The sequence below is a fragment of the Bacillus rossius genome, chromosome 12 (genome assembly GCF_032445375.1).
Source record: "Bacillus rossius redtenbacheri isolate Brsri chromosome 12, Brsri_v3, whole genome shotgun sequence".
In the NCBI taxonomy this organism is placed as follows: Eukaryota; Metazoa; Arthropoda; class Insecta; order Phasmatodea; family Bacillidae; genus Bacillus; species Bacillus rossius.
This window is the reverse complement of record NC_086339.1, coordinates 27,037,260-27,061,644: the sequence shown is the minus strand read 5'-3', so window position 1 is coordinate 27,061,644 and position 24,385 is coordinate 27,037,260. Positions and strand designations below refer to the sequence as shown.

General features: G+C 34.5%; 1 protein-coding gene across 2 annotated transcripts in view; it reads left to right on the top strand.

Moving 5' to 3' along the window:
• The window catches only part of LOC134537752 (uncharacterized), a 132,869-nt gene that overhangs the window by 9,315 nt on the left and 99,169 nt on the right, over positions 1 to 24,385 (top strand). For both annotated transcript variants that reach the window (XM_063378522.1, XM_063378520.1), the window contains exons 5-11: positions 1,641 to 1,723; positions 6,023 to 6,146; positions 8,877 to 9,015; positions 12,505 to 12,660; positions 16,517 to 16,628; positions 19,948 to 20,158; positions 22,656 to 22,848. In XM_063378522.1, the coding sequence (XP_063234592.1) occupies positions 1,641 to 1,723; positions 6,023 to 6,146; positions 8,877 to 9,015; positions 12,505 to 12,660; positions 16,517 to 16,628; positions 19,948 to 20,158; positions 22,656 to 22,848 (1,018 nt within the window). The remainder of the gene's footprint in view (positions 1 to 1,640; positions 1,724 to 6,022; positions 6,147 to 8,876; positions 9,016 to 12,504; positions 12,661 to 16,516; positions 16,629 to 19,947; positions 20,159 to 22,655; positions 22,849 to 24,385) is intronic.

The window sequence follows — 24,385 nt, the reverse complement described above, 5'->3', positions numbered from 1 at the left end:
TTACAGGAAATTTCCCTGAATCTAATCGCAGCGTCATCTGCCGGGTCGAACTGAAATTACTATAATTACTATAAGATACTATAAATGTTATAATGTTATAATTTATTTTACAAACTTATATTTTTATTACCAAAAAGAGACATAAATACGTCATAAGTTGCATAGAATAAAATGAGAACTAACAATTTAAAATTGTAGGTTAAGTTGATTGTTATTGAATGCACGTCTATACATAATTAAAAGTAATGAAAAATCGTGTTAAATACTCACTTTGATACTGCACCTTACATATTTTGCACAATGTATATTTTTTATTACATTTTAATATGTAGAATAAAATGAGAACTGACAATTTAAATTTGGATGTTAAGTTGATTGGTATTGAATTCACGTGTATACATAATTAAAATCACGAAAAATCATGTAAAATACTCACTTCAATACTGCACCTCACAAATTTGCACCTATATTTTTAATTACACTTTAAAATGTTATTTCAATAAATAATAATATAATAATGTCAATAACCAATTCTGTTTTAATTTTAATGTAATAACAACAATTCATAAAATCCATCCAAAGATTAACAACAACACATAAATAAATACACAACACACACATATATATACTGTAAACCTAAACCATTCAAAGATCAACAACAATTTATAAATAAAAAATTAATTAAATAAACATTTTCCAGTGGACCAAATTGTGAATCTAAACCATCCTCGAATCCCAGTGAACTCACACAAAAAATTTCATCAAAATCGGTCCAGCCGTCTAGGAGGAGTTCAGTGACATACACACGCACACAAGAAATATATATATAAGGATATTTATGTAACTTTAATATAACCATCTCTCTTTATTTTATGTACATTTTAACTTGTATTTGTATATGTATTTTGGAAAACTTGACATGCCTATACTTACACTACTGTTGTGTACTGACTTGTATTTTTTCTACAGTAGGGCCTATATAGGTTAAGTTGGGTAAATTGATTGTATCATTACCAAAAAATTTTTTACACTTAATATTATGTAAATGAATTGAAAATTTGCCAAAATGTGGCTTAATAGCATTTAGACCCATACTTTTGATTACCCAGTTGGACTAATTTCTAGGTACTTACTAATTAATTTTTTAAATTAAATTTTTATTTTATTTTATACATTAGTGCACTCTTCTGCTAGAACAATTTTATATTAGAAAACATTTTTAAACATTGTGAGCATGATTAAAAAAAAAGAAATTATCCAGCAATTTACTCTCTCTGCCATAGTTAAAGGTGATCATTCAGGATGAAATACAAAACAATGAACTAATATTTTGTTACCATTACATAATTATAACATTCTTGTTTTAACTACTTAACATAACTGAAAGTTACAGTGTATGTGTAATTTTTTGGGGTTAGATTATTTTGAGTGCAATTAAGCTTCAGAACCATAACACACTTTCTTTGTTGATTCATAATATCTGAGGTGATGTAAAGATATATTTTTGCATGTCTTTTTTCAGTGGGAGTAAGGTTTAAAATAACTACAAATTTGATTTTTTCATGCTTCCTATTGGTTTAACTAAATTATAAATTTTTGTAATCTCAATTGCATTGTTCTTAATTGTTTTCAATTTGCAGGGCTATTGAAGTTTGGGGTTCTCGGGAAACTTTGTTGAAGGAAATAGCTAAACGAGATGCTGAAAAACGACACTACCAACAGAGTGAGTTCTATTAAAAAAATTTTTTTCATGTGTCATTGTGAGAACAGAAAAATGAGTTTTGAATGGCTTTGTTTTATTGCGTATTGTTAGTTACAAAGCATTATTTTTATTACTAGTAAATGTTTTTATTTATACTTTATTTTTATTTTCAAATGAACATCTTATTTGTTGATACAGTAGATTTCCAATAGGCCCAAACTTTCAGAACTTTGGAAGTGCGAGTTACAGAAAATGTTGGATTATCAGGCGGTATATATTATTGTTGTATGTACAATTCATTTCATGTTACTGTAGTACATACTGAACTATACAAACATGAGACTGTGGTGAATTTCATTGCTGTCAATGACTGAATAGTTCTGTTGAAAAATACATGAAACACACTGGTCTCGTCCAAGCGATTTCGAACCTTGGCAATGGCTCCCGACTAATTTTGGGTCACGCTGAATGCTTCAGACTCCCACTTATGTCTACTGTAAAAGTATTATTGACCTTAGCTAAATTTATAGGGTTTTAGCTATAGTTCGCTTAGTTAGCTTAAGTCTGCTCATTCCTTGCTGGTGCCGATTCATTGGGCATTCCGTACAATTGGATGCCGGACTATTGGAAGTCTACTGTATTATTCATAGATACTACATAATGTATTTAGTCTTACATTTTTAGGATCATTTATTGTCAAACCAATGTGGCCAACATATTTTTAATTTAGTTTTTATGTATTTAACAGATATAGTGATTGGACTTCTACACTGTCGAAATAACACATAGAAAAAGTTGTGTTTTTGCAATCAATTAAAACAGATGTGAACATATTTGAGAAGATCTTGAGTTAATTTTCTTGGAGAGTATGATACAGTTTCCTGTTATTAGTTACTAATTTTTATATTACGACGTTCGTAACTTTTTTGAACACACAAATACATGCCGATTTTTTTTATTGTTCCAAGTACTTCTGTCCTAGACATACTTATTAAAAATTATTATATTGTACAAGTGCATCATGTACTGGTCAAAATGACATTCTGGTGAAATAAGTGTTATACAACATTTTAGTGTACTTTGTGTTCAGTAATATGCTATCTTTGTGAATAAACAGAATTCATAAAAGATAAAAGAATTGGGGTAGGTGGTATCACTACACTACCGTAATTTTTTTTTTGCTTGAAACGTCTCTTGTGGACCAGCAGGTACATTTTAATAGGGAAGAAATGAAACACGCTTTTTTATCAATGTATTTATTTATATTTTTCCGGTTAATCTTAAATTGATATTTTTAATTTATCAAGTGTAAATAAATCTTTACTTTACATTTAATACATTTAAAACAGGTTATTTAATTCACATAAAAGGTGTAATCATTGTGGAGTACCATGGCAGGCAGCGTACCATGGTCTGAATGTCTAGGGGCACAATTATCACTTGCCCCACAATACCATAGCTTCCCTCGCGCTGTAAGCAACGTATCTGCATGTAAGGAATTCTCGGCAAGACAGTCGTTCCGTTATCGGATCGAGCTTGGTTAGATGATCGGGCTTGGGTGGATAGACCTAGCTGTTGGTTCTGTTCATTGTTGGAATATTGCCTTTTTTGCATGATTTGAGACAGCTGTTGCAGAGCTCAAAATTAACTGCTTTTTTGCACGGAAAGTGTATGGCGACAAAGGCTGCCACTGTCACATTTATCAGTTTTGGTTCTTTCTTGAACCACAATCTATCGCATATGCTTCACGCTTACCAGAATTCGTTCTCGATAAACTGGCGTCTAACATGATTATTAGCAGCTGCCAGAGCGTACGAGTGATCCGGACGCTTGTATGGAATGAGCTTACTTGGCTGTAGACTTGTATCGAAATCCCTAAGAATATGAGGATCCATTTTGCTCCGCGTATCAACTTGAAGTGTTTCATTTGTTTCATCTTCTTCCATCTGTATCAGGTCTTCATAGTTCGAGTTGATTTCAGCCACCCTATTCTCTTTACTGGTCGACACAATCGGTGGCCCTACAACAGCGCCCAATTCTTTAAGTCTACAGCATTCACAAAGGCACTTAACTCATATTGTTGATAATTTCTGGTGCTTAATATGTTGATAAGGGTGATAAAAACACTGGTAGGTAATGGAACATCGACCTTAAGTGGAACAAACAGCAACACTCGAGCCCTTTCCTGCTGTTTCTGGCGCGGAATACTTCTGTAATTGCACTGCAACACTTGAAACAAGCAGTTTTGGAACGTTTTGCAAACTGTCACCCGGCACAACTTTTCACTCGACAACGTTTTTTTCTGCATGGCAAACATTAAAGAGCACCTCAATATCTACACCACGACGCCCAAATAACTCATGTTACCCTTTCCATTGCAGAAATATGATTAATTCTTTGGTCGCGCAGAGTGAATTTCGAGGCTCTTTTTCAACCCCCTTCCCCCCTGAATGACACAGGCGCACGATGGCATAAGTGCACCAACAGGCAACGTACAGTGGTCTATTTTCAGAATATAGACAACACTTGCTGATACAACCCTGAGGAGTCACAAGATATATTACATTTTTTGGCGACACAAAAAGCATTTTATCACTTAAACTTTGGCGGGACCTTAGTATGGAAGCCTTTTTAAAAATTTTTTCTCATGAAAACAATAACACTGAAATTTTCTGTTTAAAAAAACTTAATCGGCCTAAAAATAAAACCATAAAATCTTGTCTCTACTGATGGTTGGTACGTGGCCTCGCGGGCTTACACACTCAGCTGTTGCGGTGGACAGGTGCAAACACACAGATGCCGTGCCTGAGGTCACTGCTGGGGGCGGGTGGTGGTGGGGTCGACTGTCAAACTTACTGCCCCTTGACCGTTCGTCGATTCTTTTGTCGTGCTTGGGTGTTCTTCTTTGACACACTTTGCCCCTCTGGCACTGGGTGTTTCATGAGCGTCAGCGTCATGGATGCATGCCGATAGGGCCAGTGACACGTCATATCACGGCCTTATCGGACTCAAGGGGGACACTGGTAGTTGGCTTCAAGTTGTTGCAATCGCTCATACTATCCAAGTATACTGCACTGCGTGTCATGTGTCTGTGAGCCACAAGAACACACTTTGTCACCTATCTTGATAAGAATATTTCATTTTGTAATTGTGTCATGGCACAGTTGCCATTTTAATTGGCATAGCTGCCCTAATTTTTATTGCATAATCTTTCCAGCCTTTATTGTCAGCTATACATATTTTCAAACTAATCTTACAGTGTGAGAGGTTTTGGAATTCTTAACCTTGAATGTTGTTATAAACTATGAAATGGCATGTTATAAATTCTGGTATTACAGCTCTTGTATAACGAGGTTAAAGGTGTTAATAATACTTTTGAGAAAAACTTTTAAGTTTTTGGAGAAAGCAGACCTTTATACATGCTTATTTTATGTTAGTTTGGATTGTAACAGCACAACTGTGTGAAAGATATTTAGAAGGGATTTATGCATATGTACAGTAAAACTTTTTAAGAAGTTTCCATGCTTTGTAAGTTTAAATAATTTTGCACATCACATAATAACAAAATGTAACTGGACCTTTTTAAGAAGTTTTTACCAGTCTAAAAGTTTAAATTTTCGTCTCTTGAGGAATTTTTTAGGAAGTTTTATTTGTATGTATGTTTTTTATGTCCTTACGTAACAGTTTTGAAATTGATTATGTATATTTTGTGCACAGTTGAGCCTGAAGCAACTGTTGATGGTAAGCATTTGTGTTATTTTAGTGTTTGTTTGGTGTGCATGATTTGTTGTATATGTGACCAATTTACGTAATCGTTAATTGTTATATATTTTTTAATTATGAAATTATAAAACATGGAATTTTTTTTTTTTTTTTCAAAACAAATGTAATTACAACAAAACCAGTTTTTGGTTTTGATTTAGATGGATGTGAACATGTTTTACTAATGAGGTGTCTGAATTTTATTTTAATGCACAAACTTAATTTATTATTGTTAGTATTAATTGTTTAGAAATTATAATCTTACTAAAGTAATCTTACTAAAGTTGGGTCGTAATATCAGTGATTGTGTCATGCATTTTGTTATGCATATGAATATCTTTTGCAAATTATAATAATGCATGATTTTAATAAAAGTTGTGTTTTTTTTAATATGAAGTTTTTGTGTAGTGTGTATTTAGCTTATGAAATTAACCTTTGTAATAATTTTCTGCTTGAAAAATTTATTTAGTTAATGTTGAGATAGGCAAGATGTTTTATTGGAAATTTTTTTGCTGTAAAAACTGTGTACGAACCTTTAATTTTACGTGTTCTTTTTAGATATTTTCCTAGTAAAGCGGCGTTTGAGAGAATTTCGACGGGAGCAGCGTACGAAGCATGCTTCTGAGGACACGTCCGGCCTTTTTGGACCGTCTGGGCGTGTCGTTCTCACTGCAGTGGCAATGCAAGTTTGTTTTAAAGTCTTTCAGTTTTGTCTTTTATTTTTTAAAGTTGCTGTATTTTGAGCAGTTAGCCATATTAGATAATATTTAACGAGGGAAAAAGGGGGGGGGGGGGGGGCGGGCAGGTGGCTTTAATAAATGAATATAAATCCTTAAATATTTAATAAATAAGTTGAAATCTATAATGAAATGTCTTAAGCTTTATTAGGGGGAAGTTGCAATTCTTTCAACACTTGCTTGGCGTAATTATTAGTTGATCTTAATTGAACAAATCATTTTCCTACCAGGATCGTATGTTCAGCACTAGTACACAGTGTGAAAGATTAGATTAATGGAGTTACTTAAAAATTATTAATACCAGGTTTTAAATATTAATAAACAAAATTTTTATAAGATTTTACATGTCTGTCTTTTCGTTACATTTACATCAATTAGATGAAAGTAGGGTGCCATGTATTACATACTCGCTAATCAACATATCTTTGAGACCAACTTAAAGAGAGAGAGAGAGTATCAACATCTTTATAAAATTTAATTGTAACTTAACACAAAAACTGAGTACATAAAATCATGTCATATCCTCAGCCTAGAGGGACTTGCTTAAAATCTGGTGAGCGAGGGCATCTCCGTCTCCGGCCTCTCGTGCCGAACAAGCCTGCTTATAACATTTTATCGTCCTCCCCAAAGTCATGAACTTGTTGCCACGGGCCAGAGCCCGAATGTGCCTTAATGAAGTTACACCTCATTTTGTACTTAACACCTCAAATCGCGAACTCGTTACCATGGGTCCTGGTAACTCAGGTGGACCTCAAGCTCACACTAACTCTGGCTTAAAAACCCCACGGTCCACCTTTCCAGAAGGCTTTGGCCTCGCCTTGCCCAAATTTCTCAATCAGGGCACAAGCTAGCCCTTGCCCTGAGGGAGCCGTGCACCCACATTTCGTGATCTGGAAGCGTCAGCACCGGACGTGCGGCCAGTCTTGCGCCACACATAGGAGTGTGCTGCATTCGCACAACCAATCGTGCCTGCTACATGCCCCTGTCACGGAGTTGTGCTGCTGTGGCAGCCCACACCCAGCCCGCACCAAGAAAGACAGAAATTTAAAGTCGGCCTCACTGAAAAATTCTGGAGCGTGACAGTATTTCGAAACATTGATAATACTGTGCAAGTAATTTTGATTTCTACTATGTGAATTTTAATTTTAGTTCTCTTAACATAGATCATAGCTTGTAGCCAGTGGACTCCCCTTCCCCTTAAATTGGCAAGCCAAGGAAGCATTGCTAAAAATAAGCAGTGAATATAAAAAACAAGCAAAAAAACAGCGTTCATTGCTGCATTACAAAAATTCAATAATCTAGCTTTTTAGAGAAAAATATGACTGTAATATACTTAATTGTATATTCTCCCATTATTTAATCAAATCATTAGGCCTATACAAATATCAGTTGTTTTTTTTTTGGTACTAAACAAATACGAATACAAATATGAATATCAAATTATTTGCAAAAACAAATATTGAATTTTAATAGTAAGAATGAAAATTAGAATCCCACTAAAACTTGTTTTTTCACGTCATGTAACAACTTCTGAAAAATTAGACTAATAATACTAAAGGGAAAGTTTGGTTAAGTTAAGTCAGCTACAATAATTACTATAAGGAAAATGTTTGTTAAAATACTTAAATTACAAAATAATTGTTTTGTTTTTTCTAATTATGCAGCTAACCTAACTTAACCTAACCAACCAGAAAACCTTTCATTTCAGTTCCTATTCGCCTTATTTTCCACAAACTGCTACTCTGCATATTGATCCAGAAAATTTTCGCTAACTACAATATAACATGAAATCCATTGGAATCTATTTTACAAAAATATTTAATTATTATTTTTTTTTTAATTTTGTATTTGAAAATAAGTGATTATATGAACTAATATTTATTTACATATTTAAACCCTAGATATTCACGAGTTTTTGTTAGTGGCTGCTAGGTAAAATGAATTTTAGTATAGCAATATTATAAAAAAACAATTTTTGCTAAGTTAGTGTTAACTTCTGATAACTCAAATCATATTTATTTGAAAACTTTTTTATTGACTTAAAAATAATAAATACTACGACTCCAGCATTTTCGTATAAATAACGGTCAGTGGGCAATAAAAATTGAGCCTTGGAAATTTTTTTTTGTTTTTTAGTTGCCCGACCCGGCTTTGCACGGTTGTATTAATGGGGGAAAAAATGAGACCAGATCTCTTAGTTATAATAAGTGAAATAAAATGAAAATTAATTAATTTTGACAAAAACTTAATACAATGCACAGATGGTTTCCCAACTTTCGAGCACGCAACATTGTCATGGAGACGAAGTACCCACTGTTACCCGGGCTTAAACACCAAACAACATTGATAATCAGTTTATTATTAATTATAAATTATTAAGACCATTAATCGAAATAAAAACTATCCTATCTCTCAAGTTGGAAAAAATTACACATAAATGCCAATTTTCATCGAAATCGGTTGACTTGGTGAAGAGTTCACTGGAAACAAACATCAGGACACTGGGGTTATATATATTAAGATTGTTTCTCAAATTCCATTATAAACCAGTTAATTATTGGTTCATCGAGCCTTTTTTGTTTGTGTTCCCAATGCACAAAACCTTAAATTCATCTTTAAAACACTTTCGAGAGCTAGTGACTTGCACTGATTTTTTTCTCTCATCTCTCTTGCAGAAACGGCAGCAACTTCCTGTTCAAGTTGTTTGCGTGGATCTACACTGGCTCGCACAGTATGTTCTCGGAGTGCATTCACTCGCTGGCCGACACGATCAACCAGCTGATCCTTGCCTTCGGCATCCACAAATCTGTGCAGGTGCGACTTCTGCCCGAGCTGATCCATGAGTCATGGTTATCCTTACTGGAGCACACACACATCTTCTCTGCTAGTAACTACACAGTAGCTGTGTAAATAATAGGAGTGTATGACTGTATTTCTTTGTATGACTGTAACTTCTTTGTATGGCTGTAACTTCTTTGTATGAGTGTAACTTCCTTGTATGACTGTAACTTATTTGTAGGACTGTAACTTCTTCATATCACTGTAACTTCTTTCTATGACTGTAACTTATTTTTTGTAAAAAAAAAAGAGAGAAAAAACTATTCTTGTTAATGCTTTTCTCGAGGGACTTATTAACCAGGAAATCTTCTTTAAAGGTTTAAAATACATATTTTTTATACATCAAGATAAAAATTGTTTAAACTTATTAAGTAGGAGATTCTTAAAAGTTTTTCACTTTATAAAATTTATTCTTAATGAAATCACAATGAAAATATTTCCAGTTTAGCAAATGTGTGTGTATAAATACACACAAAAAAAACAAAACAAATTGACTTAAAATTTGGAAAAAAAAAAAATATATTAACCTTTCATGTCTATTTTCCTCTTAAATGGCTAAGTTTGTAGGTTGTTACTGCACTTAGGTTTAAGAATTATTCTGGGAAATGTTCTTGACATTGCAGTCTTAGTAGCATCCATGTATGCCGGCATAAAAATCCATACAATTTCAAAGGAGAGGATTTGGGATTGCGTTTATCATTCCCATTTCACAGTAAAAATTTTGCAAGTGCAAAATGGGGGGCTTTTTAATTCCAGGAGAGGCATGGGTCTCCCCCCCCTCCCCACCAGGATTTATGCCCATGCTACTATGAAAAGTAAAACCCTTTTAAAATTTTTATTAAGGTCCTTTTTTAAATTTAAACTTATTAATGGGGAAAACTGATTAAAAATGTTAAATTATATGTATGTACTTATTGGTAGAGACTAGGGATGGGACGAATCCACATTTTGGTCGAATCCGAATCCTTGTTCGAATCCTCAGTGTTTGTCATCGAATCTCGAATCCCAGTCCCACACTAAACTTCACCACATGTTATTAAAAAAAATCACACATTTATTTTAAAAAATTACATAGGCCTATGTATTAAAAAAAATCACATGTGTATTTATAAAATTATAAAATAAGTGCATAGTGTATACACCTGATATAAAATAGAGAGAAATAACCTCAAAAACCACACACGTAAGTTTGCATCTGTCTAATTCTCTGTTAAATTAATCCTTCCTATGTTTTCAATAAAATACGTTTGTATAACAGACACCATTTAAAAAAAGTAACATTTTTTTTCTGCAATGTTATATTGTTGAAAGTTGGAAATGATAAGAGTAGTTATGCTAATTGACAAAATGCAGCGTAGTTTATCTTATGTTTGTGCCATTTCCGTTACCTTTATAATATAGTTTAGGTATACCTACAATTTTCTAGAGCTGGACGAACCTCAGTTCTCTGGTTTCGAACCGAGCCGAACTGAACCTCATACAGAAATAATTGTTTTCAATTAAAATGAACAGATGACCAGCATTTTGGTCTTTAACTGAGTGGTGAGAAAGAAAGATTCTCCAGGCATATGTAAAATTAAAACATTATATAGCTTAGCTTATATATATATACCAACTTTTAATTCGTGAAGAAGTTACATCTAAATTTCAAAAAGACTATATTCCTTTTTAAGTGTACACTAACCTTCATTTAAAAAAAATATTATAAAGATGACGAACATTCAGCATAAGGCCACATAACATATTTTTGTGGTAGACATAACCTAACATTTTTAATAAGTAAAACTTTTTAATAGGACATAAAAAAAAAAGACGAATGTGAATTAAGTTACCTATCTACATATTTTTGTGGTAGACATAACCTAACATTTTTAATAAGTAAAACTTTTTAATAGGACATCAAAAAAAAGCGAATGTGAATTAAGTTACCTATCTACATTACAAAACCCGCTGTCTGCAGTTGCTGTTTTCTTGGAAGAATGCTGCTCGTTAGAAGAAACTTTAGACGGTTTTTTTGGGGTGGTTCTGGGTCATCCGGGTCGTCATTATCTTTTCTCCATTTGGAAAACTTAAACGACGTTAGCCTGCTCATCGCAAATCACCTCAAGAACAATAATATTGTAAACGTAACGTAAAAAGTGTGGTTATAGAAATTTGCGTCGGAAAAAAGAAAACACGAGAAATAATGATGGCTGCCGCGACTACGCTAGTCAACTTAGTACCGTACTGTAACATTTACTGGACCAGTACTTTTAATACACAAGATTAAATTAATATTTTCATTACCTGACTGTTATAACCAAAAAGGCCAAAGAAAATAAATACATCCCAGTAATTTAAAATACGTAATTTACGTAATCATTTCCTACCGCATTTGTCTTGTGTTAACTTGATCACGTTAGTTTTGCCGAAATACGAGAGTTCTCGTACATGCGCTTTAGTTTAACGTATGGGGTACGCAATGTTTGGTGATTTTACAACACTTCTCGTATACGCACTATAGTTAAAGGTATAATATACAATACCTTTGGCATTTGTACGATAGTTTATATTACGTAGTACGACAAATGCATACAAAATTCTCTAAAGTAATCAAAAAACAAAGCGCGCCCATATGAAAAAATGCTATGCGAGTTATGCGACGATTAATAATTTTATTTTTATTTTGTCTGCGCTTGAAACTGTTGAGGCGACGATTATGCGATAAAAGTCGGAATATTACAAGTAATAGAATTTTGTTGAGCTGTTTTGTGAATGGTCTCAAATGGGGGTTAGAAAATTAGAAAAACGTATTTTTTTTTAAACGATCGTTCGGTTTTTCGAATATATTTTAAGAGGTTTCGAACCGAACCGAACGTAAGGGTTCGGTTCGGTTCGAAATTTTCAAACTTCGCCCAGCACTACAATTATCAATTACTACCTAAAACTCTTAAAAACCCACCTCGAATCCCACCTCGAATCCCACCTCGGATCCTACGAATCCTCGAATCCATAGGATTCGGTATATTCGACGAATCCAAGATTCGAAAATCCCATCCCTAGTAGAGACCTTCAAAATTCGCGGATTCATTTCTTGATATGCTACAATTCAAATAATTATACCTTAGCGCTACTTCTGCAATTGGTTCACTGTTAATCTGGAGTAATGAGGGCCAATTAGAGACCCTCACTCAAAGAAGTGTCGAATCACAGACACTCGGTCGAGACGACTCACAAGTCAGCAGCCAATGAACAGGTGGCATTTGCCCGAGTGTGTAGAGTGTAGTAGAGTCTATCCTGGAGGTCATTGAATCCGTGAATTTTGCAGGTCTCTACTTATTGGTAAAGCGATAAATTTTCTAATCTTATTACGCAGGAAATTTTCTTAAGTAGGATTTTCTAGAGGGTTTTACTATGTACTTTGGTTTTTATTTGACTGTGTATGTTCTGTATGTACCTGATTGTGTGATTGTCTGTCCCTACCAGTCGGCCGACTCTGACCACCCGTACGGCTACACCAACATGAAGCACGTGTCTTCGCTGATATCAGGAGTGGGCATCTTCTGCGTGGGCACGGGCCTGTCCATCTACCACGGAGTCACCGGGCTGCTGCACCCGGGTACCACGGAGCCTTTCTTCTGGGTAAGTTCGCTTGAGCCGTACTGTCGTTGTAAGACCAATAGTTTCAGGGATACAATTCGCTGGTGTGCGGGAAAAAGGGGATATGTCAAAATGTCATTGTAAATGACTTATCCCCTTTTTCACGCACGAAAACTGTCAGTTTGTGATGTAACTCCAAAAGTTCAGTGCCATAGAATAACACACAAGGGTGCTAGACTTAAACCCATTTTGGACCATTTTGTAGAGCTTGTTCTCCTTTATTACATACCATGAAAAACAATTTTTGCCAACATTTGACTTATCCCCTTATTCCCGCGCACCCGCGAATTTTTCAAAGTTTGGCCTATTTTTCAAGTTACATGATTTTTAGCAAAATTTCATCATCTTCAGGATATATGTTTCTGAAGGCCTCATTTATTGTTCAAAAACCCCCTCCCATAATTGCAATAAAATGTAAGTTTTCAGCTTCATGTATGAAAATTTCTAAAGTGCTCTGGGTTTATCGGTGTATAAAAATTAAGGTGTTGAAATTAAGGTGGATTAGGCCCTGCCATCTTGTATTATTCCATCTTTTTTGCTACAATTCTAATTTTGACATTTTTATCCCAATTTTTGGCATGTCAAGGCATAAATCGTATCTCCCAGACCTTCTGTACCTTGTTGCAACCACACATTTACTAACAGGCTCTAGTCTTAAGTGCTGTGAGGAAATAACTTTTTATTTCACTCGGGCGACTACAACTGTCATCACCAGTTCATAAGTGTTTTCAACATACATATGTATAGCCAAAGATAAGTCCTGTGCAATGTCAAACAAAAACGTTTAGCTCGGAAACTTTATTGTAAGTGGTATAAAAATATTTGAAATTGCTTAGAATTTTAGTAGTGTGATAAAATGGCTCTTGTGAATTAAATCAGGGTGTCCAGCGACCTGGAAAACCTGGGAAACCTGAAAAAGTCAGGGAATTTTGGGGGTCAGGGAAAAGTCAGGGAAAATTGTGAAAGTTCTGGAAATGACCAAAACCACTAACCACTCGCTTATCATGAAGGTTTTTCTCAATGTTTTACAGAATTCACTCTTTAGTTTTACTATTTGACAAATCAAATCATATTTAAACTAATGTTTTCCTTTACGTATCTGGACTTGCGACATACAAGCGTGCTGCTTTCATGAAGTCTATAAATACCTACCGTATGTATGACATGCATATTGTATTTTGATAATACCGCACCCAACGTTAGGAAGGGGGCAGATAATACCATAGTTTGTAAACTTGTAAGCTACTGTTCATAGTTAGTCTGCCTAATATATTGCTACTGTACCATATTTTGGGTTACAACATACCATACTTTTGGCGGTTCTCGAGTGTACCCGAAGGTTACCGAAGCTGGCCGAACCGACCACCGGCACCATTACTGCAGTTTCCTCCGTTTGTTTACACGTTTCGTCAGTTATCTCAGATTGCCAAACATAATTTTCTTTGAAAGATAGAAATATTATTTTGGAAATTTTTGTACTCTAATCATAGCCAAAATACTTATGAATTTTAGTGCTGTGATCTTAGGAAGTTATAAAATGTAGCATTTTTCTTTACACTGTAGCGATGTGCATACAAACTTACGCTTTGTTTATTGCGAATCTTTCGCGGTCTTTCTGCTAGATTTTACTGGAGCTGCGACTAGGCCTCTACAATTTCGGTGAATAATGTCTAAATTCAAGAAAACATCGTTCAATCCTACATGGTTACTTGACCCAGCATTTAGTTGGTGCGCGGAAGTGCCGGGCGATAAATTTAATTTTTTTTTGTAAATTATGCAAGACTGTTGTTTCCCTCACAAGCTCTTTCAAGCCACATGAAAGGCTAAAAACACAAACGTGCAAATAATGCAGTGAATTCTTCCAAGTCAGTTGGTATTTTTTTCAAATCAGTTACTGCTGTGTCTAAAGTTACCACAAGCAAATTCGATGGACAAGCCTCTAATGAACAATTTCATTCGTCAGGTAACGTCAAATCATCTCAAAGCTCATAATAGTGATTTGCCTAGCAGATCTCAGTCTGTGAGTTCTCGAGGTTTTGAACAATATTTCAGGAAAGACAGTGTTACAAAATCAAAAATTTTGTGGTGTTTGAATGCCATTATGCAGCATTCTTCTCTTAGGTCTGCTGCCAATTTTTTTCTTTATTCAAAATAATGTTTCCAGATAGTGAAATAGCTGCAGGAATGCAATTACAGAAAACCAAATTAGCATACACAATTGTGTCGGGCCTTGCTCCTTACTTTCAAAAGGAAATGTTAAATAATGTTGTTGACTGTCATCATATTTTTGTTGCTTTTGATGAAAGTTTAAACAAAGTTGCTCAAATGCAACAAATGGATATTTATGTCGGATTCTGGGACAAGGAAAAGGAAGCTGTTGCTACACGATATTACTACAACTCTGCATTTCTGGGTCACTCAACTGCAAATTATTTGTTACTTTCATTTAAGAAATCTCTGAAAGATATTAATCTGAAAATCTGAATTTTTCTGGAAAAATTTTCATTTTTGTCTGGAAAACCTGGAAAAGTCAGGGAATATTTCTATCCTGGTTTGCTGGACACCCTGTAAATAATAGGGAATAGCATATTCAGCCAACATTTGTAGAAAGGGGTAACATGCTAGTTAAACAAAATATGTATACAAACAAAAAGTATGGGAAATCATTGTTGTTATTCCATGCAGTAATAATTTTTTTTTGTCATCACTCATCAAAATGTACTTTAATTTATCTTTAGTTATCATGTGCCTAAAGATTGATATTATGTATAGTTGTCAGTTGATAGAGAATTCAGAGTACATTGATGCCTGTGTTAGGGTTGCCAACCGTCCCGTATTGTACGGGATTTCCCGTATTCCGTGACTAAAAGAATTATCCCGTACGTAGGCAGGACAGGACGTGATATTTCCTGTATCTTGTTTAAAGTTCAATTCACACACCTGCATAAAATTGAAAAAGTATTTGCCTGCGCCGCACCACCTGTTATATGTATTGCGACATTGCGAGGCTCCGTTTACTCCGCAGTTCACTGGCCACCAAATAGTTCATGTTGACGCCGACAGGTGGCATCACTCGTCCGCGCTTAGTCTGTTATGTTTATGTTGATATTGTGTCGAGTTGAAAACGGATAAAGTTGAGTAAATCGGGTAAAGTTGAGTTGAAAAAATGTGCGATTCACCACCGCGAAAAAAGAAACGGCTGTGCGTTTATTTAGTTCGATGGGAACATAATTATAAGTGGCTAACATGTAGTGATAATAGTTACAAAGCCAAATGTGTATTTTGCAAAAGAGAGTTTTCAATAGCATGCGGTGGCGAAAACGATGTAAAACAGCATGCTTCAACATAGTTACATAGAAACATGGTTAAACAAGCAAATGCGAGTGAAAAAACTAAGATAAACAGTTATTTCGTAAAACAAGGCACTAGCGATCAAAATTCTGTTGTAGCATCTGAACTAGTTCAATGTTATCACAATACGAAGCATAGTTTAATTTATAACAGTTTTGATTGTAATACAAAATTGATACGGCATACAAAAACTGCTAAAATAGCACTAATTTGCATCTTGAAATTCAAATTTTTCCGGGGGAGGGCCCCTGCTCTATTAGGTGGGGTTCAGTGTCCCTTATGGTCAGGGTGAAATAGTTGGTAACCCTAGCCTGTGTTAGGATTTCATCTGTATAAAAGCTTGGTTTTTGCTAAAGATCTTTACATTTGTTAATATGAATACAGTTGTGGCCAAGTATTGTTTATGAGGGTAGTTTAACATGTTTATTGATGTGTTTTTCTCCTTGAGCAGCTGTAACTATGTTTTAGTTGGGTATTTTCATTCAAGGCCTTCTTCATTCTCGGAGGGTCGCTAGTGTCGGAAGGTGCCACTCTTCTAGTCGCAGTAAACTCCATTCGTAAAGGGGCAGCTCAGAACCAGATGACTTTCAGCGAATATGGTAACCACTGAATTCTTACCAAATCGTTTATCCCAGCACATATGCCTTTGCCCAGTTATGTAATTGTTTCTGGACTCTGGCTGAGTAGCTGTGCTAGTTTTTGTCTTCTTTTCCATTTTTTTAAAGTTTACGCTTGTCTTATTTAAAGTTTTAGACCTAAAGTTTTTCCTCCCAAAACTCTCAAAAGGATGCAGAGTTTTAAATGATGCATTATTTTCAGACTATATTAGTCTCACATTATATAAAATTTTAAGTTCTATCTAAATTATATATCTTTTGTAAACTGTGAAACCATTTTGTGTACAAGAATGTTTCCTGTTATTTGTTTGTTTATTCATTTATTATTTTAAATTATTCTGCCCCAAGAGTGGAGTTTGCAAATATTTTTTTCTTTGCTGTAGTAGCACCCTGTTATAATAATGTTTTTAAATTTAGCACTTGTCAGTGTTTGAACTTTTTACCTATTGACTCATCAAGCTATATAAACAAATTTAAATTTAAAACTACTAATGGATACACGTGATGCTCGAATTTGCTTAACCAAGCAAACAATTTTTCAACTTTATTGTGCTTTCATCTTCTATTTTATTTGTCTATAAAGACACACTGCAATATTTCAGTAAAACGATTCATGATTTGTGACAATGACAATTAAATAAATTAAACTCTTTATCAGCAATAGAAAACAATTTGTTTTATTTTTTATTTTCATCACTGCGGAATAGTTAGCAAACTAAAATATTTTAGGACTACGTACATACTCTGAAAACACACGAGAATGGCAAGGAATGGAAGGATTTGTAATTTTTTACCTTTCAAGACAGGGGTGCCAACAGGCACGTAACAGCAAATGTTATGTACCTTCGATATTTTGAATACAAGCTGCATTTACATTAATGCTAGTGTTCTGGCACATTTACATTTTGTTTTCATTACAATCCTATTTGAACAATCTACAATACATAGAGATGGTGATTTATAGCATTCAAAATAATAACATTTAGCATTTTGAATTTGAAATTTAGCATTTTGTAGCATTTTTAAAAACAAGATTTAGCCAATTCTCTCATTTTACATTACCGAAGAAAAGTATATTTTTAAAAAGCATTAAATAATACACATATTAATTATTAACAACCACAGAAATAAATATCTAGCACAACTACAAATAATAGCCTATCTTGGCAGGTTTCCAAACAACTTTTTAGCACTTATGAGTGCAATAAATTGAATACTTAAAATTACAATAAATATTTTTTAGCCGTGTTCATGGCCATAGTTGATGTAGAGTGCACAAATAATGTTATTGAAACTTGTTTTTTTTTTTTTTCAATTTTTTTTCTTTAGTTTTTTTAATTTTCGTCTTCTTTTGGTTTTCGATCATACCAGAAACCATTGCTTGCCGTTTTACCGACTTTTTTTCTTCATCCGATTTCTTGGTGAATCTATATATTTTTTTTTTTTCAGCCTGATGTCCCTCAGATTTAATGTGCTTTTCAAGTACATCTTTTTTTTTCCACTCCAGACGGCGATTACATAAATTGCGAATTAAAATATTTGTTTCACTTTCGTAGAACTGTTCACTTTTGTATTCATTTATGCGATCGCGAATGGAAATTACGTTTCGTCCCATTTTTACCACGAGAAATAACAGTATACAAAAACACATTCACGAGTATGCACGTATTTGTAAACACACCACCTTCCTTCCACAGACTACACAAGAACGCGGCTTTCACGTGAAATACAGCCAGAAAATGGGAATTGTTAGTGCGCCGAAGCAGAGATGTTGCAATATGGCGGCCTAAAAACTTGTACTCTGCAAGATGACGGACACTCTTCCAGCTAGTTGTTCTTTGCTTTGTTTACAATCGCGAGGCACGGATGGCCATTTTTCATTCAACATTTACGAACAAAAGTGTTGTGAATGACGTGAAAATAAGATACTTGTGCTGAATATGCCATAAAATGATGGTTTCTTTTGATACTGAACTGAAACGAAATACAATCTGTAAATAAATTGTGTAGAGTGAAGACGAATCTACGTTTTTTACCTTGATTTCGCATTTATCTCGGAATAGTCTAGATTTCGCATTTTATAGCGGAAAAAATATAATTTAGCATATTTTCGCATCTATTTCGCGAAAACAAAAAATCACCATCCCTAACAATACAGCATTGTAGAGTATTTTATAGTAGTGATTGTGAACAAAATTGCACGTAAAGTATAAACTGAACCTTTTAACATGTTAATCTATACAAATGGGATAAATGTTGGAATATTGAGTATTTTAAACTTTTTTTTGCATGCAATCACAACACGCGTTTTGTTGGGGTTCCTGTCCACTTGGTTAATAAACTGAATTTTTTCAGCTACAGAATATATTTTCGCTTATATTTATCGGCCATCATAACCGTACAAAAACCTGAATAAAATTTCAATACGGCGTATTTTAATTAAATACGACCGTGACTACAATAAGTAAAAAAAAAAAAAAAATACGGTAAAGGTTAACCACAAACAAAAGCCGTGAATATATCCATAGAACAGTTAACTATTTCAAGGTGTTAAACCTTTGAAACAAAAACCAGCACCATAGACTACAGTAGCACTGTTTCCGACCATGTATCAGTGCACAAAATGCGCATCATAAGTATAAAGGAACAAGTCATAGGCTAACAAGCGTGAACAGGACGCCATATTGATAGTCGATCCGGTGCAAGTTGTGGAGTGCGTGTGTACCACGTCTATGGTGAACTACTCAAATGTAAACATCTGATGTTTGTATATGCGTACTGTATTTTCTAGCTATGGTTTCGCTCTAAATTATGACTTTGAAGGAAGGGATACTGCAAATTGTGGCAGTTATCAAAGAAAATTTGAACGTTAATGGTGGGAATGTAGAAATTTTAATATTGTTACAGGCGGGAAATTAAAGCATTGTGATAAATGGAGAAATGACGGGACCATGAAATTATGGTGTTATAGGCGGGAAAATGTTAAAAACGGGAATGTTGTAACCGGGTTGTACTGTATGACATTATAAGCAGGAAAACATTATAAGCAGGAATTGCAATACATATTCGTGAAATGTTACGTGCACAAAATAAATACATTATGGAGAAAATCTGAGACTTCAAAAATATAACATAAGCAGGAAAACATTATAAGTAGGAACATTATAACAGAGTTCTACTGAAATTGTTAATTATTTGTTGTTTTTTTTTTAATCATCCAATGCTTTATTTTTTTGCCCCGGCATCATCATGATCACAGCTGAACTGATGTTTCTGTTGGGCTCGCTGCTCGTGTTGGCAGTGCTGAGGGGCCAGGACCCGAGCGTGAACGTGGTGCTGCTGGAGGACATGGCCGCTGTCTTCGGCGTCGGGGTGGCGGCAGTGTGCATGGGGCTGACGACCTACCTGGGGAGCCACATCCCGGACGCCGTCGGCTCGCTGCTGGTGGGAGGCATTCTGGGCGGCGTGGCCTCTTTCATCATCTACACCAACGTTGCGGCCCTCGTGGGCAGGTGACACACTCACGCGTTCCCGGCAGCTGACACGTGGCGACTTATACTCACTATCATATTACATTTATTTTTGTTTATTTAGCTTATTTACAATGTAACGCCCCTCGTGCCCTAAAATTATATCATTTTAATTTAATAAAAAAAAACTTGGAAACTGCTGGGCAAAATATTAAGAAAATTAAAGTTAATTACCAGAGGGGGCATGAGGCGGTGAACAAGACAAATTTCACACTCCCTGCACACAAGCAACTTGGGAGTTCGTGGATTGTTATATAGAAGAAGGTATGATAAATAAATACACTACATAAATAATTAGTCTATAGGTTTCCCTGGTTTATTATGAAGAGGTTTTGTTTTCGCATTTTTTTGATATCACAATCAAGATCTTAGCAAGTAACAAAAAATATGGGGGCGTCCCGAAATCATTTAAAACAATTTATATTATCTCAATTAAACATAGTCACAGAACAAAAATTGAAATATGCGACATGCACACCAATGCCATTAAAGGGCTGCATGGGTGTGCATGACATAAAAGGACAAAAAATACAGACATGTATAATGAAAACAAAACACAATAACGAAACAAACACTAGTCAAGAACAATAGACATGAACAAAAATACATTAAAATAATAATTCAAATAAAAATAAACAAGAGTACATAGGACAACAAACAATGGACAAGAGAGATTAAGAAAAGTAGTTTTTATTGTTCAGTTATTAGTTTCAGAAAGAATTTAATCATTATAATTTTGTTATATATAATATTTATAATATATACAATGAATCTCTGTTAAGTAGTTTTTCTAGGGACTGTCTTCAAAAAAATCTTAGGTGGAAAATTGTCTTATTTGGAAAAAGGAAAATTTTTTATTCTTTATAGTTAAAAGTACATAAATGAGTAAGTTGTCAAACTATGGCTTAAACATATAAAACAACAAAATGTTTAATTTTTTTTGTTGAAAAATAATTCTTTTGAATTTTTGCTTGCATAGACTTGAATAAAAATTAAAAAAAAATACTGATCAAGGTTGTGTTTGAAAACATTTCCGAAAATAGAATTCACACATAAACACACATTCTAATTTTGCTTCTAACCCCATGTTTAGCATCATATTTGACTTAATAAATGGGAAATTGTATTGTATCTTTAGAGAGGGTGAAAAATAGCATTTATTCTGGTCATTTATAGCATTAAAATATTTACTTGTAGCATTTTTATAGCATTTATTACCAATATTATAGAATTTTATAACCGCTTCATCAACCACAGGGACATAATTTTTTCTCAGTGTAGATGCTTGGGGTATGTCCCCAGAACCAGGAATGTACTTGTTGATGTATTCCCTTGCAGCTGGATCATCAATTTTTCTAAGAGGGATATTAGCCTTGAGAAACATTTTCACAGTCTCTTCAATAAATTCCTCTTTCTCAATTTTTGCTTCTTTTTTTTTGTTATGCAGTGTGGTTGTTAATGTTGCCTGTCGTTTCCTGTCATCTTGCTCAGAAAATTTTTTGAGTCTGTCAATGTGATCCGATGTTTTAATATGTTTTTCCGACGTATCTTTTTTCTCCCAGTTGATGCGAAGGTTGCACGGTTTGCACATCAAAATATTTGTATCGATAACATAAAAATGATGGCCCTTATATTCCGATGCGCGCGAATGTACGGAAACGGACTTGGTCCGCCCCATATTATCATAAACACGTAAAAACAATTACTGTATGGTAAAATGTGAGCACTTTATCAAAAATCCGCACAAACTACACTTTGTTGACAAACAGCGTAAAAACCAACGGTAAAAACAAAGCAAATGTTTACTGCACCACATAGATAAGCTGCACCGTATGTGTACTGTAGCATATGGCACTATGGAAATACATAGAGAATCGTCAATCGATATATCGAACGATGTAGTACCGTTGCCTACGAGATTCAACGACACTACTCGTACGCAGTAACTTCGATAATTTCATAGAGAGAATATACCGCGGCCATATTTTATTTCTCTCGTATTGTTTGTAAAGTTGTTGACAATGCCGAAAAAAGTGTTGGCAGCAATTCTTTGGCAACATGGTGGCGTGGTTTGTTTCTAGAGTAAATATTAGGGTTTGATTACATGTACGTGAAAAATTAACATTTAAAATGTCAAATTTTCCATGAAAAATTATTGTAAAATGTATTTTTTATGTTAGTTTTGCCCGGCAAAGTATTTCTGAGACGTTTTTAGTTTCAATTCGCAGGAATATGGGATTTTCGCATTTAATCGCAAGTAATTAACGAGTCACATTAATTCGCGGCTATATCGGTTTTACGATTTTTCACCCTCTCTATGTATCTTACATGAGTTTACGTTTACTGTAATATATAATATTGTGTATAATATATTATATGTGCATTATGTATAAATAATACTATATATATTATTTATGTATATAAAAAAATGTATTATACAATGTTCTTTAGGGGATATTTATGTACGTGTTGTTTCCAGGTCCATTCCTCAGGAAAGGCTGGACAAGATCAACGCGGAGCTGGAGGCGGATGTGATGATCCGCGCCATCCACGACGTCAAGGGCATCGACATGGGGAACAGCCTGGTCAGGTACAAGGCGGAGCTGGACTTCGACGGGCGAGAGCTCACGCGCAGCTACCTGGACAAGCAGGACCTCACCAGCTTGCTGGCGGTAACTATGGGGCCCGGGAGCTCTGGGTTCCCCGGGCAGGGTCGGATCGAGAGTTGGTGGGTGTTTCAGTGCGACCGTGGGTTTTCCTCCCGCCCTTTCATTCCGTCAATGCTCCGTTGTAAACACCACCCCTAATCATCTCTAATCTCGGTTTTGGTGAGATGTTAAGCCTATTTGTTTATTTCCTTTGTTCATTTTTTTTTTTGGAAGAGTTGGTCTGTTCTTGCAGTTCACACCAGGAACATCAGCACAATAGAGACTGGGCATTTCTACGTTTATCTGTATGCGTGGGCAGATAAATTAGGTACTTTTGTCTGTACACTCTTTTCTTTCAGGCTCATTAATAAAAGTTAATTAGGCAGCCTAAACATGAAATAAGTTTTTTTTGAATGCAATGTGAAGTTAACTTTTTTTTTCTGCAAAGAGCTACACGTGGGATGTTTATTTTGTACCGTAAAACCATGCATTTTGAATACTTACTCATAATTTTTTATATGTTGACTTTGACGTGTTTTATTTATGATTAGGGCTGTGAGGGAATGGATTTTTCTGTTGGGGGATATTTTCAGGCAAGAAATAATTATTATTTCGGGAATCGGATCTGGATTGGGAAAAAATTTCAGAAAATAAACAGTGCTTACTTTACTCTGTATAATCAAGAGGCTTCTTGAAATGCCCTTCGAAAAATTGAAAACATACATTTTAATTCTTTTCTGTGGTTAGGAAGCAATCTTCAGTGTGTTTTTGATGTTGAATGTGAAAATTTAAGGCTCACTGTACAAGTTAAACTTTGGAGACAGACACAGGCTAAAATATGTGATGCAAATAGCAGCGGTAGAGGTAATCAGCAGTCTGCAAGTCATTTCCATCTATTCCTTCAGAGTGATTTAACTTGTGAAGGGTGGGTTCTTATTAGAATGTTAGACTGTACACAGAGAAGCTTTTAACTGAAGTCTCAGAAAAAAAAATGTTTTTCAGTGTTTTCTTTTGTTCTGTGAAAATTGTCAGTAATATATTTATGTCTTAACGTTTATAGATAGTATTTTTAAATTTTTAAATTATTATGTAGGAAAAAAGGATAATCTTAAACATGCTATTTTCTTTATCTGCCCAGTGTGCTTGCGCAGGAAATAAATACATTGTCCTTATTGGGAAAATGTCTGAATTTAAAAAGTGGGAAAACATTGTAAGCAGGGACATTATAACAGGGTTTATTTATATTATTATTATATATATTTATATTATAACATTCATTTATTACCGTGGTTGTCATTCCCGAAAATACAGAATGCCAATGACTGCTCACGGAAAATTGTTTTAGCAACTAGTCTCTTTTTACTTGAAGTATTTCATAATACGAATTAATGTGCTTTAACAAAGCCAAATTTTTAAAATAAAACAATTTAAAATGTTAATGGCCTAAAGACGACTGAATACATGATGGCATTTTCCGGTTCCCTCTATCCCTCTTAAATATCAGATATGGGTTGTTATTTTGTGTAAAAAAAAAAAAAAAAAGTGAAATCTTACATCTAAT